This window comes from Haliotis rufescens, unplaced genomic scaffold (assembly GCF_023055435.1).
Source record: "Haliotis rufescens isolate VD_foot unplaced genomic scaffold, xgHalRufe1.0.p SCAF_84, whole genome shotgun sequence".
In the NCBI taxonomy this organism is placed as follows: Eukaryota; Metazoa; Mollusca; class Gastropoda; order Lepetellida; family Haliotidae; genus Haliotis; species Haliotis rufescens.
In genome coordinates this window covers 2,590-29,581 of record NW_025964377.1, presented here as the reverse complement: position 1 = coordinate 29,581, position 26,992 = coordinate 2,590, and the positions used below count along the sequence as shown (strand labels likewise).

General features: G+C 43.8%; 1 protein-coding gene across 7 annotated transcripts; it reads right to left on the bottom strand.

Moving 5' to 3' along the window:
* Nucleotides 1-24: 24 nt before the first annotated feature.
* LOC124118559 lies at nt 25-26,992 on the bottom strand. 7 transcript variants are annotated; one of them, XM_048390135.1, is made up of 12 exons: nt 26,920-26,992; nt 26,141-26,297; nt 22,626-22,837; nt 20,043-20,242; nt 19,154-19,542; nt 18,113-18,206; nt 13,829-13,979; nt 11,004-11,394; nt 9,525-9,615; nt 3,094-3,238; nt 2,934-2,955; nt 25-2,663 (listed from the first exon to the last, which is right to left on the bottom strand). In XM_048390135.1, exons 1-12 carry the CDS (start codon nt 26,975-26,977, stop codon nt 2,468-2,470), a joined length of 2,106 nt encoding a protein of 701 aa, XP_048246092.1. In that variant the 5' UTR covers nt 26,978-26,992; the 3' UTR covers nt 25-2,467. The 7 variants fall into 7 exon arrangements, with proteins under 7 accessions (XP_048246092.1, XP_048246089.1, XP_048246093.1 ...); XM_048390132.1 differs by having other exon boundaries at nt 25-2,826; nt 2,935-2,955; XM_048390136.1 differs by having other exon boundaries at nt 3,139-3,238.

The following is a 26,992-nucleotide window of genomic DNA, read 5'->3' as shown; positions in this document are numbered from 1 at the left end:
AAAAAAAGTATAACCTCAAACCACCACAGCCTAATATTTATTCACATGAGAAATAAAAAACAAAACATATTACAAAGATTACGACATAAGTCGGCGAATTTGATAATACTGTGTACGGTTTCATTGTGGCAATCATTGCAAGGATCTGTTAACAATCGAGTCTGAACCAGACAATCAAGTGATAAAAATGCTGTATCATATACAAAATCCCGTATTAGATAAACACCTGCAGTCCATCAAACACACTCAGTTGGTGCAACAAACAGAAAACGGCAATAATGTTATTGGGCCTTGATGAATCTGCCCAATACAATAAAAAGTTATCCACCACCATAAGGAGTCGATAAATTACAGGTTATCCAGGATAAGTTGAACCTACTCACAAAACGCGTTTGACACAAGTAGGCGGTTCACATAATTTGGGCAAACATGTTTGGTTTGTTGCAGGTAGAGAGTGTGTACGCACGTTGTGCACGTGCAAGACATATCGATGAAACTGACTAAGCTCCCGTGACCACATGTGATGCTCATGAGCCCATTAAGAGGTCGGTGTGACAAGTCGATTCCAGAATTCTCTGAACGTCGTTTGATAGAAGTTAATTACAAATACCAGTAAATATGTCAAAGTTATGCATAGCCAAATCCTATATTCTCAGGTTCGAGCTATATTACGTTTACAGTAACAATCACATGGGATTAAATAAGGAGTAGGTACTTGAGTCAAATATCACTAGGAAAGTATCAACCTCCACAATCATTTGATGACAGACATGACACTATTGATTATTGCTTTCAGGAGTTAAAACAGTATTCCCTTCATTGTAACGATACTTCTCAATAATTGTTCTCTATGCTAATTTGCCGTCACCGTCTTGACAGTCATCGGGTACCTCACATCAGCACTTACTATTATGATCTACTGAACTTTCCACTGGAACTCGTTGTCAGCCGAGGCAGGACACGCACATATCCATCCTACTACTTGTCGTGGACCGCGAGCTTCCCCTTTCTTCACAATGGTACGCGCCATTGAGAGGACCCAATACAAAGTCATACGGGGTTAACTGACAGGCCACAACACAACTTATCCTGGCTTACCAGTAGTTCAAAACAATTGTCAATATTTCCAGCTCTACACAAGCACAATAAGTTGATAAATAAAGTCATTACACTTATAAATAGTCTACCTATAAACAATTATGATAAGTAATTAAATTCAAACAGTAATAAATATTCCACCACAAAACAAACATTAGTTGAAATACATTATCATGTGGATAAAAACCACATAAATATGGACGGTATGATGTATTGTTCCAAATGAATAATTGAAAGCTACAAAACCCTTTCTATATTCATAAGAAATCTCTGCCTAAAGAAGAGTCGATTGTATGATCCCGACTATACCATGAGCATGTGTTCATGAATCATCATGAAATTGTGATGATATTAGGTGTTCAGCATCAACGATACGATGGGGTAATTATTGTGAAAAGGAACACAATAGTGAGTGAGTGAGTATGGTTTTACGCCGCTTTTAGCAATATTCCAGCAATATCACGGCGGGGGACACCAGAAATGGGCTTCACACATTGTACCTATGTCGGGAATCGAACCCGGGTCTTCGGCGTGACGAGCGAACGCTTTAACCACTAGGCTACCCGACCGCCCCTAGGAACACAATAACTTTGATATACGTGCACTATTTATGTCATCCAAAATTGCATCCCCTCTATCACAACTAGAGGAGCCATGCGACAGAGTTCTGATACTGCTTAAAACAGTGCTGAACTCAGCAATACCTTATTAATCATAAAAGACACCAAGACCCACCGTTGCACTCATTTAAGTAGGTCAAAGGGAATCAGTGACATGTCTAATTTGTAATTTTTATCAGCGAAAGCGGTCAGTATGTCCGTCCGTCCGTCCACCTGTTTATCCTCCGTCCGTTTTCCGTTACCGGAGCAGAACTTCTAACCCCTTTAGCATTTCTTGATGAAACTTGCTATACAGGCCAATGTTGTTGTGAACTATTGCCTTTTGATCTTTTTGCACATTGGACAGCATTATTTGCATCTTCACTAAACTGAAGGTATCCAATGACAATGAACCAAAAGTGGGTACAGGTAGCTAAACTTTCCGAATAGCTCCAGACCGGGGAATATGTCATCTCATGTTGATTCTTATATTTATTACTGCTAGCCACAAGACGATTATTGTTAATTAATACCTTATATACAATAGGTTCGCAGGTTAAATAATATGCTTTTAAGTTCATTTTGTAAACATCACATCACGCAGTTGATTTTCTATTCTGAACGAATATGATAAGAGATCAAGACTATTTTGGGGGATTTTTTTGTTGTGTGGACGGAGCATACAATTTCATCAAAATATCCCCCAAAATATTCATGATCCCTGATTTATTTTGTTCAGTATAGATAACGTTGAGCAGTACACATGTCATCTACACGAAGACTCCATACACTAGGATGATGGACGTGTACGCGAGCAGTGTGCCACTGTGTCGGTTACCATGACCATTCGCCAACTGAGGGTCGCCTGCCTGAAATGCTTCTGCAACAGGCTCAGGATCCTCTAAGTCTCCAAATGGTGCAGCGGATTTTCGCAGGTGGCTAGTCGGATGCTTCTCTGAGATCTCATTTGGTGCAGCGGATTTTCGCAGGTGGCTAGTCGGATGGTCCTCTGAGATCTCAGTTGGTGCAGCGGATTTTCGCAGGTGACTAGTCGGATGGTCCCCTGAGATCTCAGTTGGTGCAGCGGATTTTTGCAGGTGGCCAGTCGGATGGTCCTCTGAGATCTCAGTTGGTGCAGCGGATTTTCGCAGGTGGCTAGTCGGATGGTCCTCTGATATCTCAGTTGGTGCAGCGGATTTTCGCAGGTGGCTAGTCGGATGGTCCCCTGAGGTCTCAGCAGCGGACTTTGGTAAAGGATCTGCAAAGGTGTTGCGAAAGTTATTGATTTCATAAAATTGTTAAGACAAGCTTTGTATTTCATGGCCTTGACCAGCAGAATATCAAGCTAACTGTATTTTCAAAATTAAATGAAAAATATACATAAAGACAAACCAACTGGTATTCTGAAGCATGGGATATACAGCTGGTGAAGAGTACGTACAGTCGATGATTAAGATGGCGCTTGTCTGAGCCTCCGTGTCCTCGGAACACAACGTAGGACGATCCTCAAAGCATGCGTGCACCTTGCAGGAGATGACAATCTGTAAGGGAAAGAAGTGAGGAAGTGGGTGAGTTTGGTTTAACGTCACTTTGGACAATATTTCAGTTATATCACAGAGTGTCAGCTAAGTATGAGAAGAAAACCAGGTCTGATTCAGGTCTCAGACGTTTACCACTTTAATGTCATCCACGAGCACAGAGTGACTAAACAAGACATATGATCAGGGCGAATATGGGATTCGAACCCTGCAAATATCCCAGCCTAGACTAGGTGCACCATCCTCGTTATAGGGTCCGTTGACACGCGGTTAGCTTTATCATAGAGCTTGATCACCCGATCACCATTATCATATGCAATTGTGATGAGCAAAATTTCTTGAGCATAAGTCCTACTAGTACAAGGCATCCCGACAGGGATAACGTTTGTGAGTCTACGAACATTCAATAAATCTGTAGATACCCTGCTCCAGCAAATACTTACTGGTGTGTATCATATGCTGTCATAGCATCATTTCTTTTGAATATGTTTCTTTTATTGTTCAAGTTCATGTCACATGTAGATTGTTACTCTGCGATCATTGAGGCACTGTTCAGTAATTCAAGATTGTGATTTTGTTTCATTACCTCAGCTAATTTGTAATCTGATATAATCTAAGTCTTTATATTAGTAGTGGCCACCTCCTCTCCATAGGATACGTCTAATTGGTAACTACGCTGTAATTTTTTTTTTATCCTTGTCCGATAATTTAACGCGTTTTGGTGCTTTCACTGGATTGGAATTATTTCAGATTATGCGAGCAAAATTATACAATATTCAAATATCAAGTATTCAATGTCTGAATGAGTTTGGCTTGGACGATATTACCAAAATATCAAAAAAGAATATGTGGTTGATCTCTTTAAGTCTCAAATGGTACCAGTTAGCTAGTTTACTGTCTTAACCAAAGTTAGTTTCTTCCTGAGAATATCCCCAGTGTAAAGACAAATGCGATCTCAGAAATGAGTGAGATCTACTTGTGGAATGGAACTCGAGACTATGGCGTGCTTAACGAACACTTGTACTGCGAGGAACTCGATTGCGCCTCGGAAAAAAACAGTGCTACTGATTCCAAAGGTTTGTTGTTTGCGACAACTATCACGGACATGAGAACTTAACAACAGAGAGCACATCAGCAATCACCATTTCTGGATTAGGTTTCATATGATTTATTTGGTACATTGTTGCCAATAAAAAATTACATATTAGTTGTAAACGGAATATTTTTTTGTGGCAACGATCGTCTCAAGTTTCTTTTGTGTCTGTTACTAAGTTTCAAGCGTATAGAAATATCACAATATTGATTTTTAACTGTGAATGAGCATGAACAGAACACCGGAAACTATCATAAAAAGCTATTTGCACATTATTCTACTACTGTAATGTCAATTTCATATTACAATGCAGCATGAATTAATCATATAGAGTTAATGAATGATACTTCACATAAATGACACCATCGTTACGTTTTACCATGCCGGGTAGCCAAGTGGTTAAAGCGTTCCCTCGTCAAGCCGAAGACCCGGGTTCGATTCCCGACATAGGTACAATGTGTGAAGCCCATTTCTGGTGTCCCCCGCCGTGATATTGCTGGAATATTGCTAAAACCAAACGGCGTAAAAGCATACTCACTCACTCACTGAATATTATACTTGACAATTGATATGGTGTTTAATTCCACCTTTAATACTACGTTGCAGTTGGTTATTTTGGTTATGTGGGCCACGGTTTTCATGGGGTTACACACAGGTGCATACTAGGCATGAAACTTTAGCGTAAGCATGTAAGTTTCGTGTAGACTGGGGGGCACGGGTGGCCCAGTCGTCTAAGGCGCCGCGGTTTGCTGTGCAGAGTTGCGTCCCTTCGGCACGCCAGAAACCTATGACTGTGGGTTCTAATCCCGGTTCGCCCCGATTATATTTCTAGGTTTGTCAGCACCATACCCGTGCTCGTGGGTTTCACCGAAGTGGTAAACATCTGAGACATGCATCTCGTTTGTTGCAGGTAGAGAGTGTGAACGCACGTTGTGCACGTGCAAGACATATCGATGAAACTGACTAAGCTCCCGTGAGCACACGTGATCCTCGTGAGCCCATTAAGAAGTCGGTGTGACAAGTCGATTCCAGAATTCTCTGAACGTCGTTTGATAGAAGTTAATTTCAAACAAATACAAGTTAATATGTCAAAGTTATGCATGGCCAAATCCTACATTCTCAGGTTCGAGCGGGGCACGGGTGGCCCAGTCGTCTGAGGCGCCGCGATTCGCTGTGCAGAGTTGCGTCCCTTGGGCATGCCAGAAACCTATGATTGTGGGTTCGAATCCCGGTTCACCCCGATTATAGTTCTAGGTTTGTCAGCACCATACCCGTGCTCGTGGGTTTCACCGAAGTGGTAAACGTCTGAGACCTGCATCACTTCGGGCTTTCCTCCCACATTAAGCTGACACGCCGTCACATACAAACGTCATACCTCAAAAGGCATTCAAATGAACAGCTAGCGTGTTTATGTGCGTAAAAACATGCTTGATAGTGTAGTTGTTGGAGTTTACGCCGCACCCAGCAATATTCAAGCAGTATCCTGTGATTGATATCATGAGCATCGATCCACGCAATTGGAGCCACCCGATCCAGTTAGTCGCCTCTTACGGCAACCATCGTCGCCTTTTACGGCAAGCATGTGTTGCTGAAGACCTATTCTATCCCTGACCTTCACGGTTTTTTTTGTGTAGCATACATGAACATGAATAAAAAACAATTAAGCTGATGATAGAGTTCACAACGAACACAATGGGTACGATGTCTTAATGTATTGAGATGTCGTATTAAGTGCCGGAAAATGATCTCAATAATCCGTCTCCAGAGCCCGCGATAAGCTACGTATTTGCGTTAAATAAGCCTCAGTTGAAAATCACCATAACTCATTATATTTTGAGTGAAAAATTAGGTAACTCAAGAGTTGAACAACACTGTGCGTAATCACCTAATGTACCTTTTCCATTTGTACACAAATGTTTGTACAGCTCTTTTCTTACTGACTGAATACAGCCATCGTGCAAACAAAACTCTACAGCAGTGCATACTGCGCGTATTTGCAAAATCTCGGTGATTGTAACTCAGACATGTAGCAGTGTTTTGAGTGAGTGAGTGAGTTAATATTTAACGTCACATCGGCAGTATTTCAGCCATATCGTGACGAGAACTGACATAAAATACAAATATTTGAATGGAATACATATCTGTCATCGAAGGACAGTAGAAATAACTAGAGTATCACAGATTTGATTTTAAAACTAGTTGAGAACATTAAAAAGAATACATTTTCGATCAACAATACAATATAAAAATGGGCTATACATCACCAGCAACCAAAGTTATGCCACCTTACTGGGGACCGTGGGGACTTACAATACTTTTGCTACCTGCACGACTCCCCAGCAGGATTTACACCATCCCTTCAGCCGCTGGTGATTATATGCAATTTAGCCAACACTTAAAATAAACAAATATTCTACGTCTAAAACTTTGGCAAGAATAAATGTACTTCGAATGATGTGGTCTTACATATCATCTCATGGGGACAATAATTTTACGTTACTTCAACCCCCTTCAAGGATACAGCCACTAACAATCTCAGTCATCAAATTTATTTTACCAATTATAAAAACTTTATTATATACAAAACATATCAATAAAAATTTATGTAACAATTCAATTTCTTTTAAAAAGGCAATAATTAAACGAGCATTGATACTAAAAAGATCCTTTAAGGATGAAACTTTGAAATATTTATCCCTTGTGATGGAAAAATCAACACAATCAAGCAGGACATGTTTGACGGTGATTCTCTCATCACAAGGGATGCAAAATGGAGGATCTTCACCATTTAAAATATATTCGTGGGTATACCTACTATGGCCAATACGACATCGTCGCAGAATGACCTCTTCAAATCTGGACTGACAACCCAAGTAGGTGTAAATGATGTTTGGTGTAATTTCATGTAATTTATTGATACCTACTTGGGTGTCCCACTTCTTTTGCATTAGATCTCGGATGTAAGATCTAATCAAGGGTTTAAGATCACTGTAGGGGATTAGAAGTGGTGTCACAGATTTGTTGAGTGCTGCTTTTGCAGCAGCATCAGCCATTATGTTACCAGCGATTCCAACATGGCTGGGTAACCAACAGAAAGCGATGTCGTATTGGCCAGTAGCGAGAACATTATACAATTCGACAATTTCCAGTAAAAGTGGATGTGTACTGGACATGTTGTGAATAGCCTGAAGACACGAAAGAGAGTCTGAAAATATTATGAACTGCTTATGCTTAGGTTGATTTTGAATGTATTTAAGAGCTGTTAAGATGGCGTGTGATTCTGCCGTGAAAATTGAACTGTCATGTGGCAACCTGAACGATATTGTTCTGGATCCAATGACAGTAGTGCTAGCAACTAGCAGTGTTTTGAGGTTTTGTGACAAGTGACTAACTTGGAGAGCACACGAACACATGACAATTAGAAGTTGAAGCATAAAACAGCATAGGCGTATATTTATGTTCCAAAACGTCCACTCATCTGGACCGCCTCCGTGGTCTAGTGGTAGAGCGTCCGCCCGGAGAGCGGAAGGTCCGGGGCTCGATCCCTGGCCGCGTCATACCAAAAGACGTTAAAAGATGGTACTTGTTGTCACCCTGTCTGGCGCTCGGCATTAAGGGGCTAACACAAGGACTGGTCGGCTCGGATTCAGTATACTGTGTCTGAGTAGGGTATTCATGTTAAACTGCGGCATGGTATCTCAGTGAGCTAGCACTATAAATCGGCATCAGTCCGGACTAGTACAAGCAGCCTCACACATACATACACGTGCATGCACGTCGCTATATAAGTGCAATAATCTAGGACGCGACGTTAAACCCCATTTCACCTCACCTCCACTCATCGGTTTAGCAAAACCCAGTTCATGCAGGTAGCAAAGGTACTGTAAGTCCCCATGGTCCCCAGCATGGTGACCTCACGTTAGTTGCTGGTGATATTTTACCCAATTTTATCTGTTGTAATGTCATGAATAGTCATATTTTATGGTTATATACTAGTTTAAAACAAATATCTGTGATAATATAGTTGTTTTACTGTCCTTCGTCGACAGGATTTTATACAGTTTACATATATATTGTTAAAGTCAAATTTTGTATCGTTACGATATGGCTGAAATATTGCCGTTTGTTGTGACGTTAAATATTAACTCACTCTCTAGAAAACCCAGTAGATTGGAAGAGAGTAATGATACACTGAAGACCCCAACAAACTATCAGTACCCAATGTGAATGTTAAAACGTAAAAGAATGAGTAAAAGCTCTGTATCTAGAGCCCTGGTCTCTCACACTCAAATGCCTAAAGAGTGAGTGCGTGAGGTGGGTTTAACGCCGCTTTTAACAATATTCCAGTTATATCATGGCGTGTCAGCTTAATGTGGGAGAAATCCCGAAGTGATGCAGGTCTCAGACGTTTACCACTTCGGTGAAACCAACGAGCACGGGTATGGTGCTGACAAACCTAGATACATAATCGGGGTGAACCGGGATTTGAACCCACAATCATAGGTTTCTTGCGTGCCGAAGGGACGCAACTCTGCACAACGAATTGCGGCGCTTTAGACGATTTGGCCACCCGTGCCCCCAAATATCTAAAGAACTGGCAACCGGGTGAAGAAAATTGATTCAACTGATGCATAATCAGCTTGCATAATAGTGTTTTGCTTAGCGAGACCCTTAACGTCATGAGTGAGTGAGTTTGGTTTTAGCAATATTCCAGCAATATCACGACGGGGAACACCATAAAATGGGCTTCACACATTTAACCCATGTCGGGAATCAAACCCGGGTCTTCCATGTCGGGAATCGAACGCGGGTCTTCGGCGTGATGAGCGAACGCTTTGACCACTAGGCTACCCGACCGTCCCCTTAACGTCATGAGGTTAATGAGGTCATATTAACCTTGATGGCAGAGGTATCAGCATATGTGAAAATAAAGCAGTGTGATCATCATGTTTTAGACAATAGTCCATCATCCAAGATTTACGGTTTCCCCCACCGTGATATTGATGGAATATTACTAAAAGCGGCTGAAAACCATACTCACTCGCTCACTACAAATGTTTCCTCAGTCAAGGAGATTTTCATATTTCAAACCCTTGAAAAATAGTCACTAGTTTTAGAAGAGCTTGTGTATTGGGTATGAAGGTTAGATAGGTCAGACAGATCACGTTTATTAAGATGTTTCAAACAAATTCTTACGAATGTAAACTGATGTTCCAGTGGGGTCTTGAATTCCAGCGCTATGCGATCCCTGTTTCTCGTCACGGTCATCGTGTTCTCGCTGGGAAGGCTGAGAAATAGAAGTCAAGACACGCATGTATGCATTATACTTTCATATTGACAACTGCAGCTTAATCACGGGTCAATTACAAACCCACGTTGTCCCACATTCACAAATGTAGCTTTATCACAGGGCAATTACAGATCCATGCTGACCCACAATGACAACTGTAGCATCATCAGGACAATTACAGGTCCATGGTGACCTACACTGAGAATTGTAGCTTTATCAGGACAAATACAGACCCACGTTGGCCCACAATCACAAATGTAGCTTTATCACAGGACAATTACATATCCATGGTGACCCACACTGACAACCGTCGCCTTGTCAGGACAATTACAGATCCATGCTGACCCACACTGACAACTGTAGCCTTGTCAGGACAATTACATATCCATGCTGACCCACACTGACAACCGTCGCCTTGTCAGGACAATTACATACTGGAGCCTTATCAGGAAACGTACAGACCCATGTTTACCCACACTGACAACTGTAGTATTATCAGGACCACTACAGATGCATTGCGACCCACACTGACAACTGTAGCCTTGTCATGACAATTACAGATCCATGGTGACCCACACTGACAACTGTAGCCTTGCCAGGACAATTACAGATCCATGGTTACCCATACTGACAACTGTAGCCTTATCAGGACAATTACAGATCCATGCTGACCCACACTGACAACCGTCGTCTTGTCAGGACAATTACAAATCCATGCTGACCCACACTGACAACTGTAGCCTTATCAGGACACTTACAGATCCATGGTGACCCACACTGACAACTGTTCCATCATCAGGACCACTACAGATCCATTGCGACCCACACTGACTAGAGCCTTATCAGGACACTTACAGATCCATGCTGACCCACACTGACAACTGTAGCCTTATCAGGACACTTACAGATCCATGGTTACCCACACGGACAACTGTAACATCATCAGGGCCACTACAGATCCATTGCGACCCACACTGACAACTGTAGTCTTGCCAGGACAATTACAGATCCATTGCGACCCACACTGACAACTGTAGTCTTGCCAGGACAATTACAGATCCATTGCGACCCACACTGACAACTGTAGTCTTGCCAGGACAATTACAGATCCATGGTGACCCACACTGACAACTGTAGTCTTGCCAGGACAATTACAGATCCATGGTGACCCACACTGACTACTGTAGCTTTGACAAGACAATTACAGATCCATGGTGACCCACTCTGACAACTGGAGCCTTATCAGGACACTTACAGATCAACGGTTACCCACTCTGACAACTGTAGCATTATCAGGACCACTACAGATCCACGGTAGCCTATGCTTACCCCATGATCATTTATTTGTTACAGTCCAAGTTTTACAGAAGACTCTTCAAACCTACCCATTTCTTAGAAGCTCTACAAAAGGTTTTCCCTTGTTCCAAGGATGCATCCCGCATGTGGTGATATGAATACTCTGTTCGAACTCCGACGTGATAGGTTCTGTTTCCAAGGTCATGTGTACCGTCTGATTCCGGTGAAGGTCAGGGCGGGGTCCGAGGTCTGAGGTCAGATCAGATGTTTTCCAAAGTATTGCATGCACAACTGGTTTGTTTGGGGAACCTTTGGGCCCTTCGGGTGTATCTGGTGCCTCTGCAAGTGATGGTGTTGGTGTCAGATAAGAAGGTGGTATTGCCGTTGCTGCCCCCATCTGGCCTCTGCTCAGCTTCGTCTTCTCTTGACCTGGATGCTTGTGCTTCTTCCGGAAAGCTGGTACCCCACGTAGTACGGGATCTTGAAGGGCATCAATGTTAAATTCATAGCACACGTTAAGCATTACATAAAGTCTTAATGTACTGTCGGAAATGCTAAAAAAAATGCTTTTCTATCTTCATTTAATAAACGCAAACTATAGAACTAAGAAAATAACACATATCAAAAGAACTCAAATCTACATAATCTAGTCTATTTTAACTGAAACTGTGATAAGCCAAAAAATATTACCTTTGCAGGTAAAACGATGATATTCCTGTGTTCTTGTATGTATGAAACTGCCTATACCCTAAGGTAATTACTTAACACCTGTCCCGACGTGTTGACCTCACCCTGGCCCCCGCATTCTGACAGGTTTGGTTGTTTCCAGTTTAACGCTGCATCCATATGATGGCGGTCAGTAAATCATCGAGCCTCGGTGATACAATCCAGTGATAGACATCATGAACATCGATCTACGCAAATGGGATACGATAAAGAGTCTAACCACCAAATCCCGTTAGTCGTCTCTTACGGCAAGCATGGATGCTGAAGACCTATTCTATCCCGGATCTTCACGGGTCCCTGTGTTGAAATGCTTTGTTTACAGATAGAAATATCTCTATCAAAAACAGGGAATCAATTACTTAAACATAACTAGTGACATCGACATTTTTTTAAAGTAGTGTCGGAAATGCAAGAAAAATGATTATTTTCCGTTAAAACAAGATAGAATGTTTCACAGACTGTTGCTATTGAAATATCGAGTAATTACCGATCGACCTACCTGTGGTTTGGAGTATTAAAACGCAAAATACAAATTCTCCCTACTATACACATTGACCTTTTCACACATGGCTTCCTGCACGCAAACACGATATGGTCCTAATTAAAATAAAATCTTAAAATAAAATACTTGAATTAAATTTGTTTAATTTACACACAGCTGAGATTTTATTTCACACCATCTGAATTAATGAATACTCGTTTTCTGTTTGAGGTATTTAATCGAATTTAAAAGCGCATTAAAATATCAAATTTTTAACATTAGAAGAATGCCGGGAGGCGCGATCGCTCAGTAATGTGTTGAAGCATGGCAGGACTACCGCAGGACTGTGTGAAAAGGTCAATGTGTATAGTAGGGAGAATTTGTATTTTTTAATACTCCAAACCACAGGTAGGTAGATCGGTAATTACTCGATATTTCAATAGCAACAGTCTGTGAAACATTCTTTCTTGTTCTGACGGACATGAAGCATTTTTCTTGCATTTCCACACTACTTTAGAAAAATGTCGATGTCACTAGTTATGTTTAAGTGTATGTAATTGATTCCCTGTTTTTGACAGAGATATCTCCACGGTATACAAATCGTTTCATTCAACACAGGGACCCGTGAAGATCCGGGGTAGAATAGGTCTTCAGCAACCCATGCTTGCCTTAAAAGGCGACTATGTCCTCGATCGATGTTTATGATATCAATCACTGGATTGTCTGGTCCTGACTCGATTATGTACAGACGTCGGTCATATAGCTGGAATATTGTTGAGTGCGGCAAAACAACAAACCAACCAACCAACCAACCATTCAACACAGGCATATCGTGTCATACATACCTTGAAATAAGTCAAAGAGAAGAGGTGTATAGCGTATGATGAATGGAATAAATGTTTTAGCAAGAATATGACACAAAATTCGTCTCTACGGAAAATACGTGACATCAAAACACCCATCTTCACCCTTCCCTGCTCTGCATCCATCTCCCCTCCCATCATGGTCGCGATAACCACTCCCCACCTGTGCCCCTCCCATCATGGTCGCGATAACCACTCCCCATCTCTGCCCCTCCCATCATGGTCGTGATAACCACTCCCCATCTCTGCCCCTCCCATCATGGTCGTGATAACCACTCCCCACCTCTGCCCCTCCCATCATGGTCGTGATAACCACTCCCCATCTCTGCCCCTCCCATCATGGTCGTGATAACCACTCCCCACCTCTGCCCCTCCCATCCTGCGACCCCACAGCTCCAGCTTCACCGCCTCTACGCAGACGCATCCACACTCCCCGTAAAGCCCTATGCCAGACCACACCGTTGTCATTATTCATATGACCGCCTCCGTGGTCTGATGGTAGAGCGACCGCCTGAAGAGCGGAAGGTCCGGGGTTCGATCCCCGACCGCGTCATACCAAAAGACGTTAAAAGATGGTTCTTGTTGTTACCATGTCTGGCGCTCGGCATTAAGGGGCTAAAACAAGGACTGGTCGGCTCGGATTCAGTATACTGTGTCTGAGTGGGGTATTCATGTTAAACTGCGGCATGGTATCTCAGTGAGCTAGCACTATAAATCAGCATCAGTCCGGACTGGTACAAGCAGCCACATACATACACGTGCATGCACGTCGCTATATAGGAGCAATAATCTTGGACGCGACGTTAAACCCCATTTCACCTCACCATTATTCATATCTACTCACAGTTGTCAACGCTGTCTACTGGGTTTATGATAACAGTGCTGCTGACAGTGTTGTCATCGGTGTCCCTCTTTCTGCGATAGTGATATCGGCTCTGGCAAGTCGTACTGCTTTCGTTCCATTCACAAGCAATGGCCTTGCAGTGGACTCTTATCTACAACAGACGCAGGAATATCACTGTAGTGGACAACTATCTGGACACGTCAAGCAACGTCATTGTAGTGGACAACTGTCTAAACATGCCAAGCAACGTCACTGTAATGGACAAGTGTCTGAACACGTCAACCAACATCACTGTAGTGCAAAAGTGTCTGAACATGTCAAGCGACGTCACTGTAGTGGACAAGTGTCTGAACACGTCAAGCAACGTCACTGTAGTGGACAAGGGTCGGAACATGTCAAGCAACGTCACTGTAGTGGACAACTGTCTGAACACGTCAAGCAACGTCAATGTAGTGGACAAGTGTCTGAACATGTCAAGCGACGTCACTGTAGTGGACAAGTGTCTGAACATGTCAAGCGACGTCACTGTAGTGGACAAGTGTCTGAACATGTCAAGCGACGTCACAGTAGTGGACAACAGTCAGAACACGTCAAGCAACGTCACTGTAGAGGACAAGTGTCTGAACACGTCAAGCAACGTCACTCTAGTGGACAAGTGTCTGAACATGTCGAGCGACGTCACTGTAGTGGACAAGTGTCTGAACATGTCAAGCGACGTCACTGTAGTGGACAAGTGTCTGAACATGTCAAGTGACGTCACTGTAGTGGTCAAGTGTCTGAACATGTCAAGCAACGTCACTGTAGTGGACAACTGTCTGAACACGTCAAGCAACGTCACTGTAGTGGACAACTGTCTAAACATGCCAAGCAACGTCACTGTAGTGGACAAGTGTCTGAACATGTCAAGCGACGTCACTGTAGTGGACAAGTGTCTGAACATGTCAAGCGACGCCACTCTAGTGGACAGGTGTCTGAACATGTCAAGTGACATCACTGTAGTGGACAGATGTCTGAACATGTCAAGCAACGTCTCTGTAGTGGACAAGTGTCTGAACATTTCAAGCAACGTCACTGTAGTGGACAAGTGTCTGATAATGTCAAGCGACGTCTCTGTAGTGGACAAGTGTCTGAACATGTCAAGCAACGTCTCTGTAGTGGACAAGTGTCTGAACATGTCAAGCAACGCCAGTGTAGTGGACAAGTGTCTGAACATGTCAAGCAACGTCACTGTAGTGGACAGATGTCTTGACATGTCAAGCAACGTCACTGTAGTGGACAACTGTCTAAACATGCCAAGCAACGTCACTGTAATGGACAAGTGTCTGAACACGTCAACCAACATCACTGTAGTGCACAAGTGTCTGAACATGTCAAGCGACGTCACTGTAGTGGACAAGTGTCTGAACACGTCAAGCAACGTCACTGTAGTGGACAAGGGTCGGAACATGTCAAGCAACGTCACTGTAGTGGACAACTGTCTGAACACGTCAAGCAACGTCAATGTAGTGGACAAGTGTCTGAACATGTCAAGCGACGTCACTGTAGTGGACAAGTGTCTGAACATGTCAAGCGACGTCACTGTAGTGGACAAGTGTCTGAACATGTCAAGCGACGTTACTGTAGTGGACAACAGTCAGAACACGTCAAGCAACGTCACTGTAGAGGACAAGTGTCTGAACACGTCAAGCAACGTCACTCTAGTGGACAAGTGTCTGAACATGTCGAGCGACGTCACTGTAGTGGACAAGTGTCTGAACATGTCAAGCGACGTCACTGTAGTGGACAAGTGTCTGAACATGTCAAGTGACGTCACTGTAGTGGACAAGTGTCTGAACATGTCAAGCAACGTCACTGTAGTGGACAACTGTCTGAACACGTCAAGCAACGTCACTGTAGTGGACAACTGTCTAAACATGCCAAGCAACGTCACTGTAGTGGACAAGTGTCTGAACATGTCAAGCGACGTCACTGTAGTGGACAAGTGTCTGAACATGTCAAGCGACGCCACTCTAGTGGACAGGTGTCTGAACATGTCAAGCAACGTCTCTGTAGAGGACAAGTGTCTGAACACGTCAAGCAACGTCACTGTAGTGGACAAGTGTCTGAACATGTCAAGCGACGTCTCTGTAGTGGACAAGTGTCTGAACATGTCAAGCAACGTCTCTGTAGTGGACAAGTGTCTGAACATGTCAAGCAACGTCACTGTAGTGGACAAGTGTCTGAACATGTCAAGCAACGCCAGTGTAGTGGACAAGTGTCTGAACATGTCAAGCAACGTCACTGTAGTGGACAGATGTCTTGACATGTCAAGCAACGTCACTGTAGTGGACAGATGTATGGACATGTCAAGCAACGTCACTGTAGTGGACAGATGTCTTGACATGTCAAGCAACGTCCCTGTAGTGGACAGATGTCTTGACATATCAAGCAACGTCACTGCAGTGGACAGATTTCAAGACATGTCAAGCAACGTCACTGTAGTGGACAAGTGTCTGAACATGTCAAGTGACGTCACTGTAGTGGACAAGTGTCTGAACATGTCAAGCAACGTCACTGTAGTGGACAACTGTCTGAACACGTCAAGCAACGTCACTGTAGTGGACAACTGTCTAAACATGCCAAGCAACGTCACTGTAGTGGACAAGTGTCTGAACATGTCAAGCGACGTCACTGTAGTGGACAAGTGTCTGATAATGTCAAGCGACGTCTCTGTAGTGGACAAGTGTCTGAACATGTCAAGCAACGTCTCTGTAGTGGACAAGTGTCTGAACATGTCAAGCAACGTCACTGTAGTGGACAAGTGTCTGAACATGTCAAGCAACGCCAGTGTAGTGGACAAGTGTCTGAACATGTCAAGCAACGTCACTGTAGTGGACAGATGTCTTGACATGTCAAGCAACGTCACTGTAGTGGACAGATGTATGGACATGTCAAGCAACGTCACTGTAGTGGACAGATGTCTTGACATGTCAAGCAACGTCCCTGTAGTGGACAGATGTCTTGACATGTCAAGCAACGTCACTGCAGTGGACAGATTTCAAGACATGTCAAGCAACGTCACTGTAGTGGACAGACGTCTTGACATGTCAAGCAACATCACTGTAGTGGACAGATGTCTTGACATGTCAAGCAACGTCACTGTAGTGGCCAGATGTCTGGACATGTCAAGCAACGTCACTGTAGTGGAGAGATGTATGAACATGTCAAGCAACGTCACAGTAGTGGACAGATGTCTGAACACGTCAAGCAACGTCACTGTAGTGGACAGATGTCTGAACATGTCAAGCAACGTCACTGTAGTGGACAGATGTCTGAACATGTCAAACAAGGTCACTGTAATGGACAGATGTCTGAACACGTCAAGCAACGTCACTGTAGTGGACAGATGTTTTGACATGTCAAGCAACGTCAACGTAGTGGACAGATGTCTGAACACGTCAAGCAACGTCACAGTAGTGGACAGATGTCTGAACACGTCAAGCAACGTCACTGTAGTTGACAGATGTCTGAACATGTCAAGCAACGTCACAGTAGTGGACAGATGTCTGAACACGTCAAGCAACGTCACTGTAGTGGACAGATGTCTGAACACGTCAAGCAACGTCACTGTAGTTGACAGATGTCTGAACATGTCAAACAAGGTCACTGTAATGGACAGTTGTCAGAACATGTCAAGCAACGTCACTGTAGTGGACAGATGTTTTGACATGTCAAGCAACGTCACAGCAGTGATCAGATGTCTGGACATGTCTAACAACATCAATGTATTGGACTGAACATGTCAGACAACATAACTGTAGGGGGCAATTGTCTGAGCATGTCAAACAAGGTCACCGTAGTGGACAATTGTCAGAACATTTCAAACAAGGTCGCCGTATTGGACAACAGTCTGAACATGTCAAACAAGGTCACCGTAGTGGACAATTGTCAGAACATTTCAAACAAGGTCGCCGTATTGGACAACAGTCTGAACATGTCAAACAAGGTCACCGTAGTGGACAATTGTCAGAACATTTCAAACAATGTCACCGTAGTGGACAGATGTCTAAAAATGTCAAACAACATAAACTCAGTAGACCATGGCCATCATCAACTTGTACTATAATTCTGAATGAGTTAAGAATGTCACACTTATGTTTTCAGACATAAAACCACTTTGTTTATCATTGTAGACACATGAAGTTTGCATATGTTGGTTCATTGTCATATGTGAAAATAAGTTTCCATGGAAATTACAATGAACTAGTCCTTGTTGTAAATGATAACAGAATGCATGACCGTCACCTTGTTGATGTATCCGAACTGGAAAACTCTGAATTTGAACCCGAACCTGTAGTGGGATAAAGGGTACCCGACAAGAGTCTTCTCCTCAGCTGTCCTGAAACAAACAGTGCTGAGGCTGTATACAGTATGCAGGTTGCAGAGGTTGTATAGAAGTTACAGGTTACAGAACTGTACCGAAACACACAATACCCAATTGCTGCCAATGGCTGCCGATAACCCATTAGAATTGTAGAAGTTCGATATCAGAACAACATCATATCAAACATGATGAAATACATTTCTGAACACACAAAATTAAGTAAACCACACACAAACCACAGTTATCGGTCCTGTTTATGCATTTGAATCCTCCCGCTGAAACGCTGAGTTCCAATTTAAAATAGGAGGTGTCTAGGTTAAATTTCAAATTACGGTTGCTTTATCTCCCAGTTGTACCCTTAATCATGTCAGTAACTGCTTTGTCTGGTCCCGACTTTTTAATTCACAGTAAATGATAACATACGACCCGTGAAGATGCAAGGGGCAACTAACGGGATCGGGTGGTCAGGCTCGCTGACTTGGTTGATGCATGTCATTGCATCCACCCGTATCGTGTTGCATGGGTCGATGCTCATGATCTCAGTCACTGGATTGTGTGGTCAAGACTCCATTTTTTGCAGACCGCCGGCATATAGCTGGAATGTTGCTGAGTGCGGCGTTAAACAACAAACGAACACAAAAAAACAGTATTTCAAATACGATGTGTGTGTTTGTGTGTGTGTGGGGGTGGTGGTGGGGGGGGGGGGGGGGGGGGGGGGAGGTGTATGCGCTTAGGATTTGTACAATACGGTACACTTGCTCTGTCAGCTCTTCAATTTGGGGTCCAAAAACTTTGAATCAATCTGAACATCTAGTATGTCTAATGGACGAATGTATGTGTTTGAATCATAATCGAGAAAAGATGATTAAAACAAAACCGACCCGACCCCACACTCCGACACACCCCAGCGCACCCTGAATATCGTAAAATTGATAAGAACAGTTATACTTCACGACACGTACTTGTTTCTCATCAGATAGACTGAGTGGGTAGGGGGGTTGTCCGGTTCTGGAGTCACCCAACAATCCGGTACCACCACTTTCAGATCGTTGTTGTTGGTGATTAGGTCCACGGTCACGTTCAAACAGTCGTTGATGTGGAGACTAACTGTACCGGTATACCGCTCGAAGAAATGGTCTGACTTCCACAAAAACATCTTGAAATGAAACACTCCACTGCCAATAACACTAATGGACTGCGTGACAATTTCAACGCCTATGTTAACCTCATGTTCTCTTTTGAAGGCACACGTGGCGTCCACGACATATGCGCCTCCACGTGTTATGCCACTGCTGTCAGTGACTGCATTGTGAACCAGCTTAGTCTCGTAGAACAGATGAGTCGAATTTCCCTGAAAGTAATTATTTTTGTCAGTAGACGTTACCTAATTGGTCTGTACATGTTTTTTAATTTATGTTTGAACTCCGCACTCGGCAATATTCCAGCAATATGACGGTGTTAGAAAATAGGAGAGTCTAGACAGATTCCGGTTGGTGTTTTACTAGATATATTTTTAATCTCCAAAAGCAGATGTATATATATATTTAAACATCCAAGTCTAACATTTGTTTTTACAAATATACAACAATGTAATTTTTATGGCATACAATATCTCTTTATTCAGCATACTGAACTGTTATTATTTTTACAAGGTTTTTATGGAAAAATGTATCTTTGTCAATGAGGGTTTTAATACATCTGACGACGTCTTGACGTGCTTTGAAGTAATAGGTTTAAAGATGAATGTAATTTCCGCAATATTGAAACAGCACGTTTTGAAGGGGAATGCAAAGGGATAAACTGCCTCTACCAGCGTTAAGTTGACACAGAACGTAAGAGAGGGCCACCTACCTTAGTCTTGACACCACATGTATCTAAAGCGATGAGAGCCGACACAACTTGATCTCCAGACCCAAAGTCGTGGCTGTAAGTGTCGATAGGGCATCCGTGAGTCATGAGAGAGATGTCGGCCGGAGTGAGGTCCTTGTCATGCACCTTGCTAAACTCCACTCTCATATACGTGTCGTTGCACGAGATGCTCGGAGCATCAGCTGCGAAAACAATATCGCACTAATGCAACCACAAGTTCCCTTTCAGAGGTCGTATAAAAGCATACAAATAAGGTACATGTACACACATGTATCACACTCCCTTTTTGTCTTGTTCATCGGCACTACACATAGAAAGCTGTTTACTCTTTACTTTACCTTGTTAGTCACATTAGGACTCACAGTGATCCGGTAGTAACAGCATTACAGGGGTACATATGCTCACGTTCTGACAAACAGTGTTCAGGACGACAAGGGTGCATCCACTCACGTTCGGACACATAATGATCAGGACGACAGGGGTACATCCACTCACGTTCTGACAAACAGTGTTCAGGACGACAAGGGTGCATCCATTCACGTTCAGACACACACTGTTCAGGATGACAGGGGTGCATCCATTCACGTTCAGACTCACAGTGTTCAGGATGACAGGGGTGCATCCATTCACGTTCAGACACACAATTATCAGGACGACAAGGGTGCATCCACTCACGTTCAGACACACACTGTTCAGGATGACAGGGGTGCATCCACTCACGTTCAGACTCACAATTATCAGGACGACAGGGGTACATCCACTCACGTTCAGACTCACAATTATCAGGACGACAAGGGTGCATCCACTCACGTTCAGACACACACTGTTCAGGATGACAGGGGTGCATCCACTCACGTTCAGACACACAATGTTCAGGATGACAGGGGTACATCCAATCACGTTCAGACACACAATGTTCAGGATGACAAGGGTTCATATACTCACGTTCAGACACACAATGTTCAGGATGACAGGGGTACATCCAATCACGTTCAGACACACAATGTTCAGGACGACAGGGGTACATATACTCACGTTCAGACACACAATGTTCAGGATGGCAGGGGTACATATACTCACGTTCAGACACACAATGTTCAGGATGACAGGGGTACATATACTCACGTTCAGAAACACAATGTTCAGGATGACAGGGGTACATATACATACGTTCAGGCACACAATGTTCAGGGTGGCAGGGGTACATATACTCACGTTCAGGCACACAATGTTCAGGATGGCAGTGGTACATATACTCACGTTCAGAAACACAATGTTCAGGATGACAGGGGTACATATACTCACGTTCAGAAACACAATGTTCAGGATGACAGGGGTACATATACTCACGTTCAGAAACACAATGTTCAGGATGGCAGTGGTACATATACTCACGTTCAGAAACACAATGTTCAGGATGACAGGGGTACATATACTCACGTTCAGAAACACAATGTTCAGGATGACAGGGGTACATATACTCACGTTCAGGCACACAATGTTCAGGATGACAGGGGTACATATACTCACGTTCAGAAACACAATGTTCAGGATGGCAGGGGTACATATACTCACGTTCAGGCACACAGTGTTCAGGGTGGCAGGGGTACATATACTCACGTTCAGAAACACAATGTTCAGGATGGCAGTGGTACATATACTCACGTTCAGAAACACAATGTTCAGGATGACAGGGGTACATATACTCACGTTCAGAAACACAATGTTCAGGATGACAGGGGTACATATACTCACGTTCAGGCACACAATGTTCAGGATGACAGGGGTACATATACTCACGTTCAGGCACACAGTGTTCAGGGTGGCAGGGGTACATATACTCACGTTCAGAAACACAATGTTCAGGATGACAGGGGTACATATACTCACGTTCAGGCACACAATGTTCAGGATGACAGGGGTACATATACTCACGTTCAGAAACACAATGTTCAGGATGGCAGGGGTACATATACTCACGTTCAGGCACACAGTGTTCAGGGTGGCAGGGGTACATATACTCACGTTCAGAAACACAATGTTCAGGATGGCAGGGGTACATATACTCACGTTCAGGCACACAGTGTTCAGGGTGGCAGGGGTACATATACTCACGTTCAGGCACACAATGTTCAGGATGGCAGTGGTACATATACTCACGTTCAGAAACACAATGTTCAGGATGGCAGGGGTACATATACTCACGTTCAGGCACACAATGTTCAGGATGGCAGGGGTACATATACTCACGTTCAGGCACACAATGTTCAGGATGGCAGTGGTACATATACTCACGTTCAGCCACACAATGTTCAGGATGACAGGGGTACATATACTCACGTTCAGAAACACAATGTTCAGGATGGCAGTGGTACATATACTCACGTTCAGGCACACAATGTTCAGGATGGCAGTGGTACATATACTCACGTTCAGGCACACAATGTTCAGGATGGCAGTGGTACATATACTCACGTTCTGGCACACAATGTTCAGGATGACAGGGGTACATATACTCACGTTCAGAAACACAATGTTCAGGATGACAGGGGTAAATATACTCACGTTCAGCCACACAATGTTCAGGATGACAGGGGTTGTCCTCCAGACAGGTCATGTACACAGCGTCAGTGCAGCCAGCGACGTCTCCCCAGGGAGAGTGTTGGCACCCAGTCAGAAGGTTAGTCTCTCCACCGTGGCAGTAGGGGTTGAACATCACCTTGAAGCGTGCCAGCAGGGTGATGTTTTGTATCATCATCGGGGTGGCGTATGTGTCACTGTAACAAGTGTAATGTGGTCATTACGTTGCCTCCCCCCGAGAAATATCAGACCTATGAGCAGACACATGGTGCTTAGGCATAATTAGGCTTAAATGCTACACTGATACCACAAGTTGCCTCTTCCAGAGCAATATCAGACCTATGAGCAGACACATGGTACTTAGGCATAGTGAGTCTTATAGGCTACACTCATTAACATTTTTTGCCAACTAATAAGAACTGATAGATCCAATTAAATATAATAATTAATGTTAAGCGCAATATTGTGTTTTATCATCCAAAACTGGCTCCCACAGGAGATATCGCTTGGATGAGATCAAGCGATATCTACACTGTAGATATCGCTGCTATGAAATAACATCACAATGCTTTGCAGACCATTGTGACGTCACTGGTTACCATGACGTCACAATCAAATGACATCACTAATGGCTCTGCTACTGAAGCTGTTAGCAGTACCTTTTTCACTAAAGACACTGCTAATTACTGTCTACAAATTGAAAAAGTTGGAAGATTGATGTTGGATGATAAATAAAATCTCACCCTCGTGTCTTTTGATATCAAATATATCAACACTCGTAGATAAAAGTGGCAAAAATCCTCGGCAAGCCTCGGAAATTTCCCTGTGTTGATATATTTGATATCAAAAGACACTCGGGTGAGATTCTCTATGTATTATTTTCAAAGTACAGATGTCAGGAACTGTTTCTTCAATTACAAGTTCATGCTCCTGATGTGGTCGGATTGGTACAGTGGACTTTTTGACAGAGATTTCTTCTGATGATGGAAATGGTTTCGTCGCATCTGTTTGTATCCAGTGTGAGTGACTGAGGTCTACGCTGTTTTAGCACCATTCCAGCTGTATAATGTTGGGAAGCAAACTCAGATATTCGGTACTAACCCCTTAACCGGAAGGCTTTCCCACCGCCCAGGATCTGTGTGAACAGACAGCTGCTCATTCTGTTTAAAAAGCAGTATGTTCCATATTTGGAAAGTAACATCCTCCTGAGGACCGTGATCAATTAATATCATGTAATTTGTCTCTTATCTCTAAAAAAATAGTTTACGCTTTGTTTGAATTTAGTGGCTGTATTTATGAAAACTAGCAGATATAAAGTTGTGGAACACATTGAAACTGATTAAAACTGCTTCTATTCTATTCTATGATTGTAATAATAGGGTCTGGTCAGATGATTCTATAAACCTGGACCAGATAATTCAGTGACTGACATCATGAGCACCAGTCTTCTCCAGGGTGATTAGTGCAAGGGAGACAGGCAAAGTGTACTTGGAACACAGTCTTCTCCAGGGTGATTGGTGCAAGGGAGACAGGTATAGTGTACTTGGAACACAGTCTTCTCCATGGTGATTGGTGCAAGAGAGACAGGCATAGTGTACTTGAAACACAGTCTTCTCCAGGGTGATTGGTGCAAGGGAGACAGGCATAGTGTACTTATGACACAGTCTTCTCCAGGGTGATTGGTGCAAGGGAGACAGGCATAGTGTACTTATGACACAGTCTTCTCCAGGGTGATTGGTGCAAGGGAGACAGGTATAGTGTACTTGAAACACAGTCTTCTCCAGGGTGATTGGTGCAAGGGAGACAGGTATAGTGCACTTGGATCACAGTCTTCTCCAGGGTGATTGGTGCAAGGGAGACAGGCATAGTGTACTTATGACACAGTCTTCTCCAGGGTGATTGGTGCAAGGGAGACAGGCATAGTGTACTTATGACACAGTCTTCTCCAGGGTGATTGGTGCAAGGGAGACAGGCATAGTGTACTTATGACACAGTCTTCTCCAGGGTGATTGGTGCAAGGGAGACAGGTATAGTGTACTTGAAACACAGTCTTCTCCAGGGTGATTGGTGCAAGGGAGACAGGTATAGTGTACTTGAAACACAGTCTTCTCCAGGGTGATTGGTGCAAGGGAGACAGGCATAGTGTACTTGAAACACAGTCTTCTCCAGGGTGATTGGTGCAAGGGAGACAGGTATAGTGTACTTGAAACACAGTCTTCTCCAGGGTGATTGGTGCAAGGGAGACAGGTATAGTGCACTTGGATCACAGTCTTCTCCAGGGTGATTGGTGCAAGGGAGACAGGCATAGTGTACTTATGACACAGTCTTCTCCAGGGTGATTGGTGCAAGGGAGACAGGCATAGTGTACTTATGACACAGTCTTCTCCAGGGTGATTGGTGCAAGGGAGACAGGCATAGTGTACTTATGACACAGTCTTCTCCAGGGTGATTGGTTCAAGGGAGACAGGTATAGTGTACTTGAAACACAGTCTTCTCCAGGGTGATTGGTGCAAGGGAGACAGGTATAGTGCACTTGGATCACAGTCTTCTCCAGGGTGATTGGTGCAAGGGAGACAGGCATAGTGTACTTATGACACAGTCTTCTCCAGGGTGATTGGTGCAAGGGAGTCAAGCAAAGTGTACTTGAAACATAGTCTTCTCCAGGGTGATTGGTGCAAGGGAGTCAAGCAAAGTGTACTTGAAACATAGTCTTCTCCAGGGTGATTGGTGCAAGGGAGTCAAGCAAAGTGTACTTGAAACATAGTCTTCTCCAGGGTGATTGGTGCAAGGGAGTCAAGCAAAGTGTACTTGAAACATAGTCTTCTCCAGGGTGATTGGTGCAAGGGGGGAGGCACAGTGTACTTGAAACACAGTCTTCTCCAGGGTGATTGGTGCAAGGGAAACAGGCATAGTGTACTTGGAACACAGTCTTCTCCAGGGTGATTGGTGCAAGGGAAACAGGCATAGTGTACTTATGACACAGTCTTCTCCAGGGTGATTGGTTCAAGGGAGACAGGTATAGTGTACTTGGATCACAGTCGTCGCCACGGTGATTGGTGAAAGGGAGACAAGCATAGTGTACTTGGATCATAGTCTTATCTTGAGTGATTGGTGCAAGGGAGACAAGCATAGTATACTTGAATCACAGTCTTTTCCAGGGTGATTGGTGCAAGGGAGACAGGCAAAGTGTACTTGGATCACAGTCTTATCTGAGTGATTAGTGCAAGGGAGACAGGCATAGTGTACTTTAAACACAGTCTTATCTGAGTGATTGGTGCAAGGGAGACAGGCATAGTATACATGGATCACAGTCTTCCCCAGGGTGATTGGTTCAAGGGAGACAAGCATAGTATACTTTGATCCCATTCTTCTCCAAGGTGATTGGTTCAAGGGAGATAAGCTAAGTGTACTAGAACTGACATATGTAAGGGAGACAAACATAAGGCACAGGGAACACAGTTTTCTGCAGATTGACAAGGGAGAGGGAGTTCATCACTTACTCGAAACACACCATCCTGCACACGACCTTCGCTGTCGCAACGTCAAAGTTATCAGCACAGACAGACCCCCATGAATTTGTGGCGAGGTCCTTCACCTCCAGGAGTCCGAGACCTCCCGGTCCACCATCATTGTACAGACGAACATTAGGGTCTGGAACTGTGGAGATAACAGTTTCTACACTGAAATGCATAAAATACAGAGTTGCTGAGAACCAAGTGGTTGCGTTTGTTGCTTCACGCCACACTCAGTAATATTCCGGCTGTATGTGCCTGTGGTCTGTAAATAATCGAGTCGGGACCAGGCATTCCGGTGTTTAACATTATGAGCATCGAGAGAGGCAATTTGGATGATGACCTGTGTCAGCGAGCCTGACCACTCGATCCCGTGATGGACGATTCTAATCCAGTTCGCCCCGATTATGTGTTTCTAGGTTTGTCAGCACCATACCCGTGCTCGTAGGTTTCATCGAAGTAGTGGGGGCACGGGTGGCCCAGTCGTCTAAGGCGCCGCAATACGCTGTGCAGAGTTGCGTCCCTTAGGCACGGCAGAAACCTATGATTGTGGGTTCGAATCCCGGTTCGCCCCGATTATGTTTCTAGGTTTGTCAGCACCATACCTGTGCTCGTGGGTTTCACCGAAGTGGTAAACGTCTGACACCTGCATCACTCCGGGCTTTCCTCCCACATTAAGCTGACACGCCGCGATATAACTGGAATACTGTTAAAAGCGGCGTTAAAACCCAACTCACTTACTCACCGTGTGGCGGCGATATACTTACTGGTACAACGCTGCTGGGCAGACACACCACCTGGAACAGAGAAGAAGAGAACAATCATTATGTCTGTCCTGTT

Bases quoted from the DNA above. Each gene is read 5' to 3' on its own strand.
- LOC124118559 (XM_048390130.1), bottom strand. From the start codon at position 26,977: ATGATTGTTCTCTTCTTCTCTGTTCCAGGTGGTGTGTCTGCCCAGCAG. The intron at 18,207-19,153 runs GTACGTGTCGTG...TGTTTGTTTCAG, and splicing joins GTCTATCTGATGAGAAACAA to GACAGCTGAGGAGAAGACTC. The intron at 13,980-18,112 runs GTGACGGTCATG...CGTCTGTTGTAG, and splicing joins AGTTCGGATACATCAACAAG to ATAAGAGTCCACTGCAAGGC.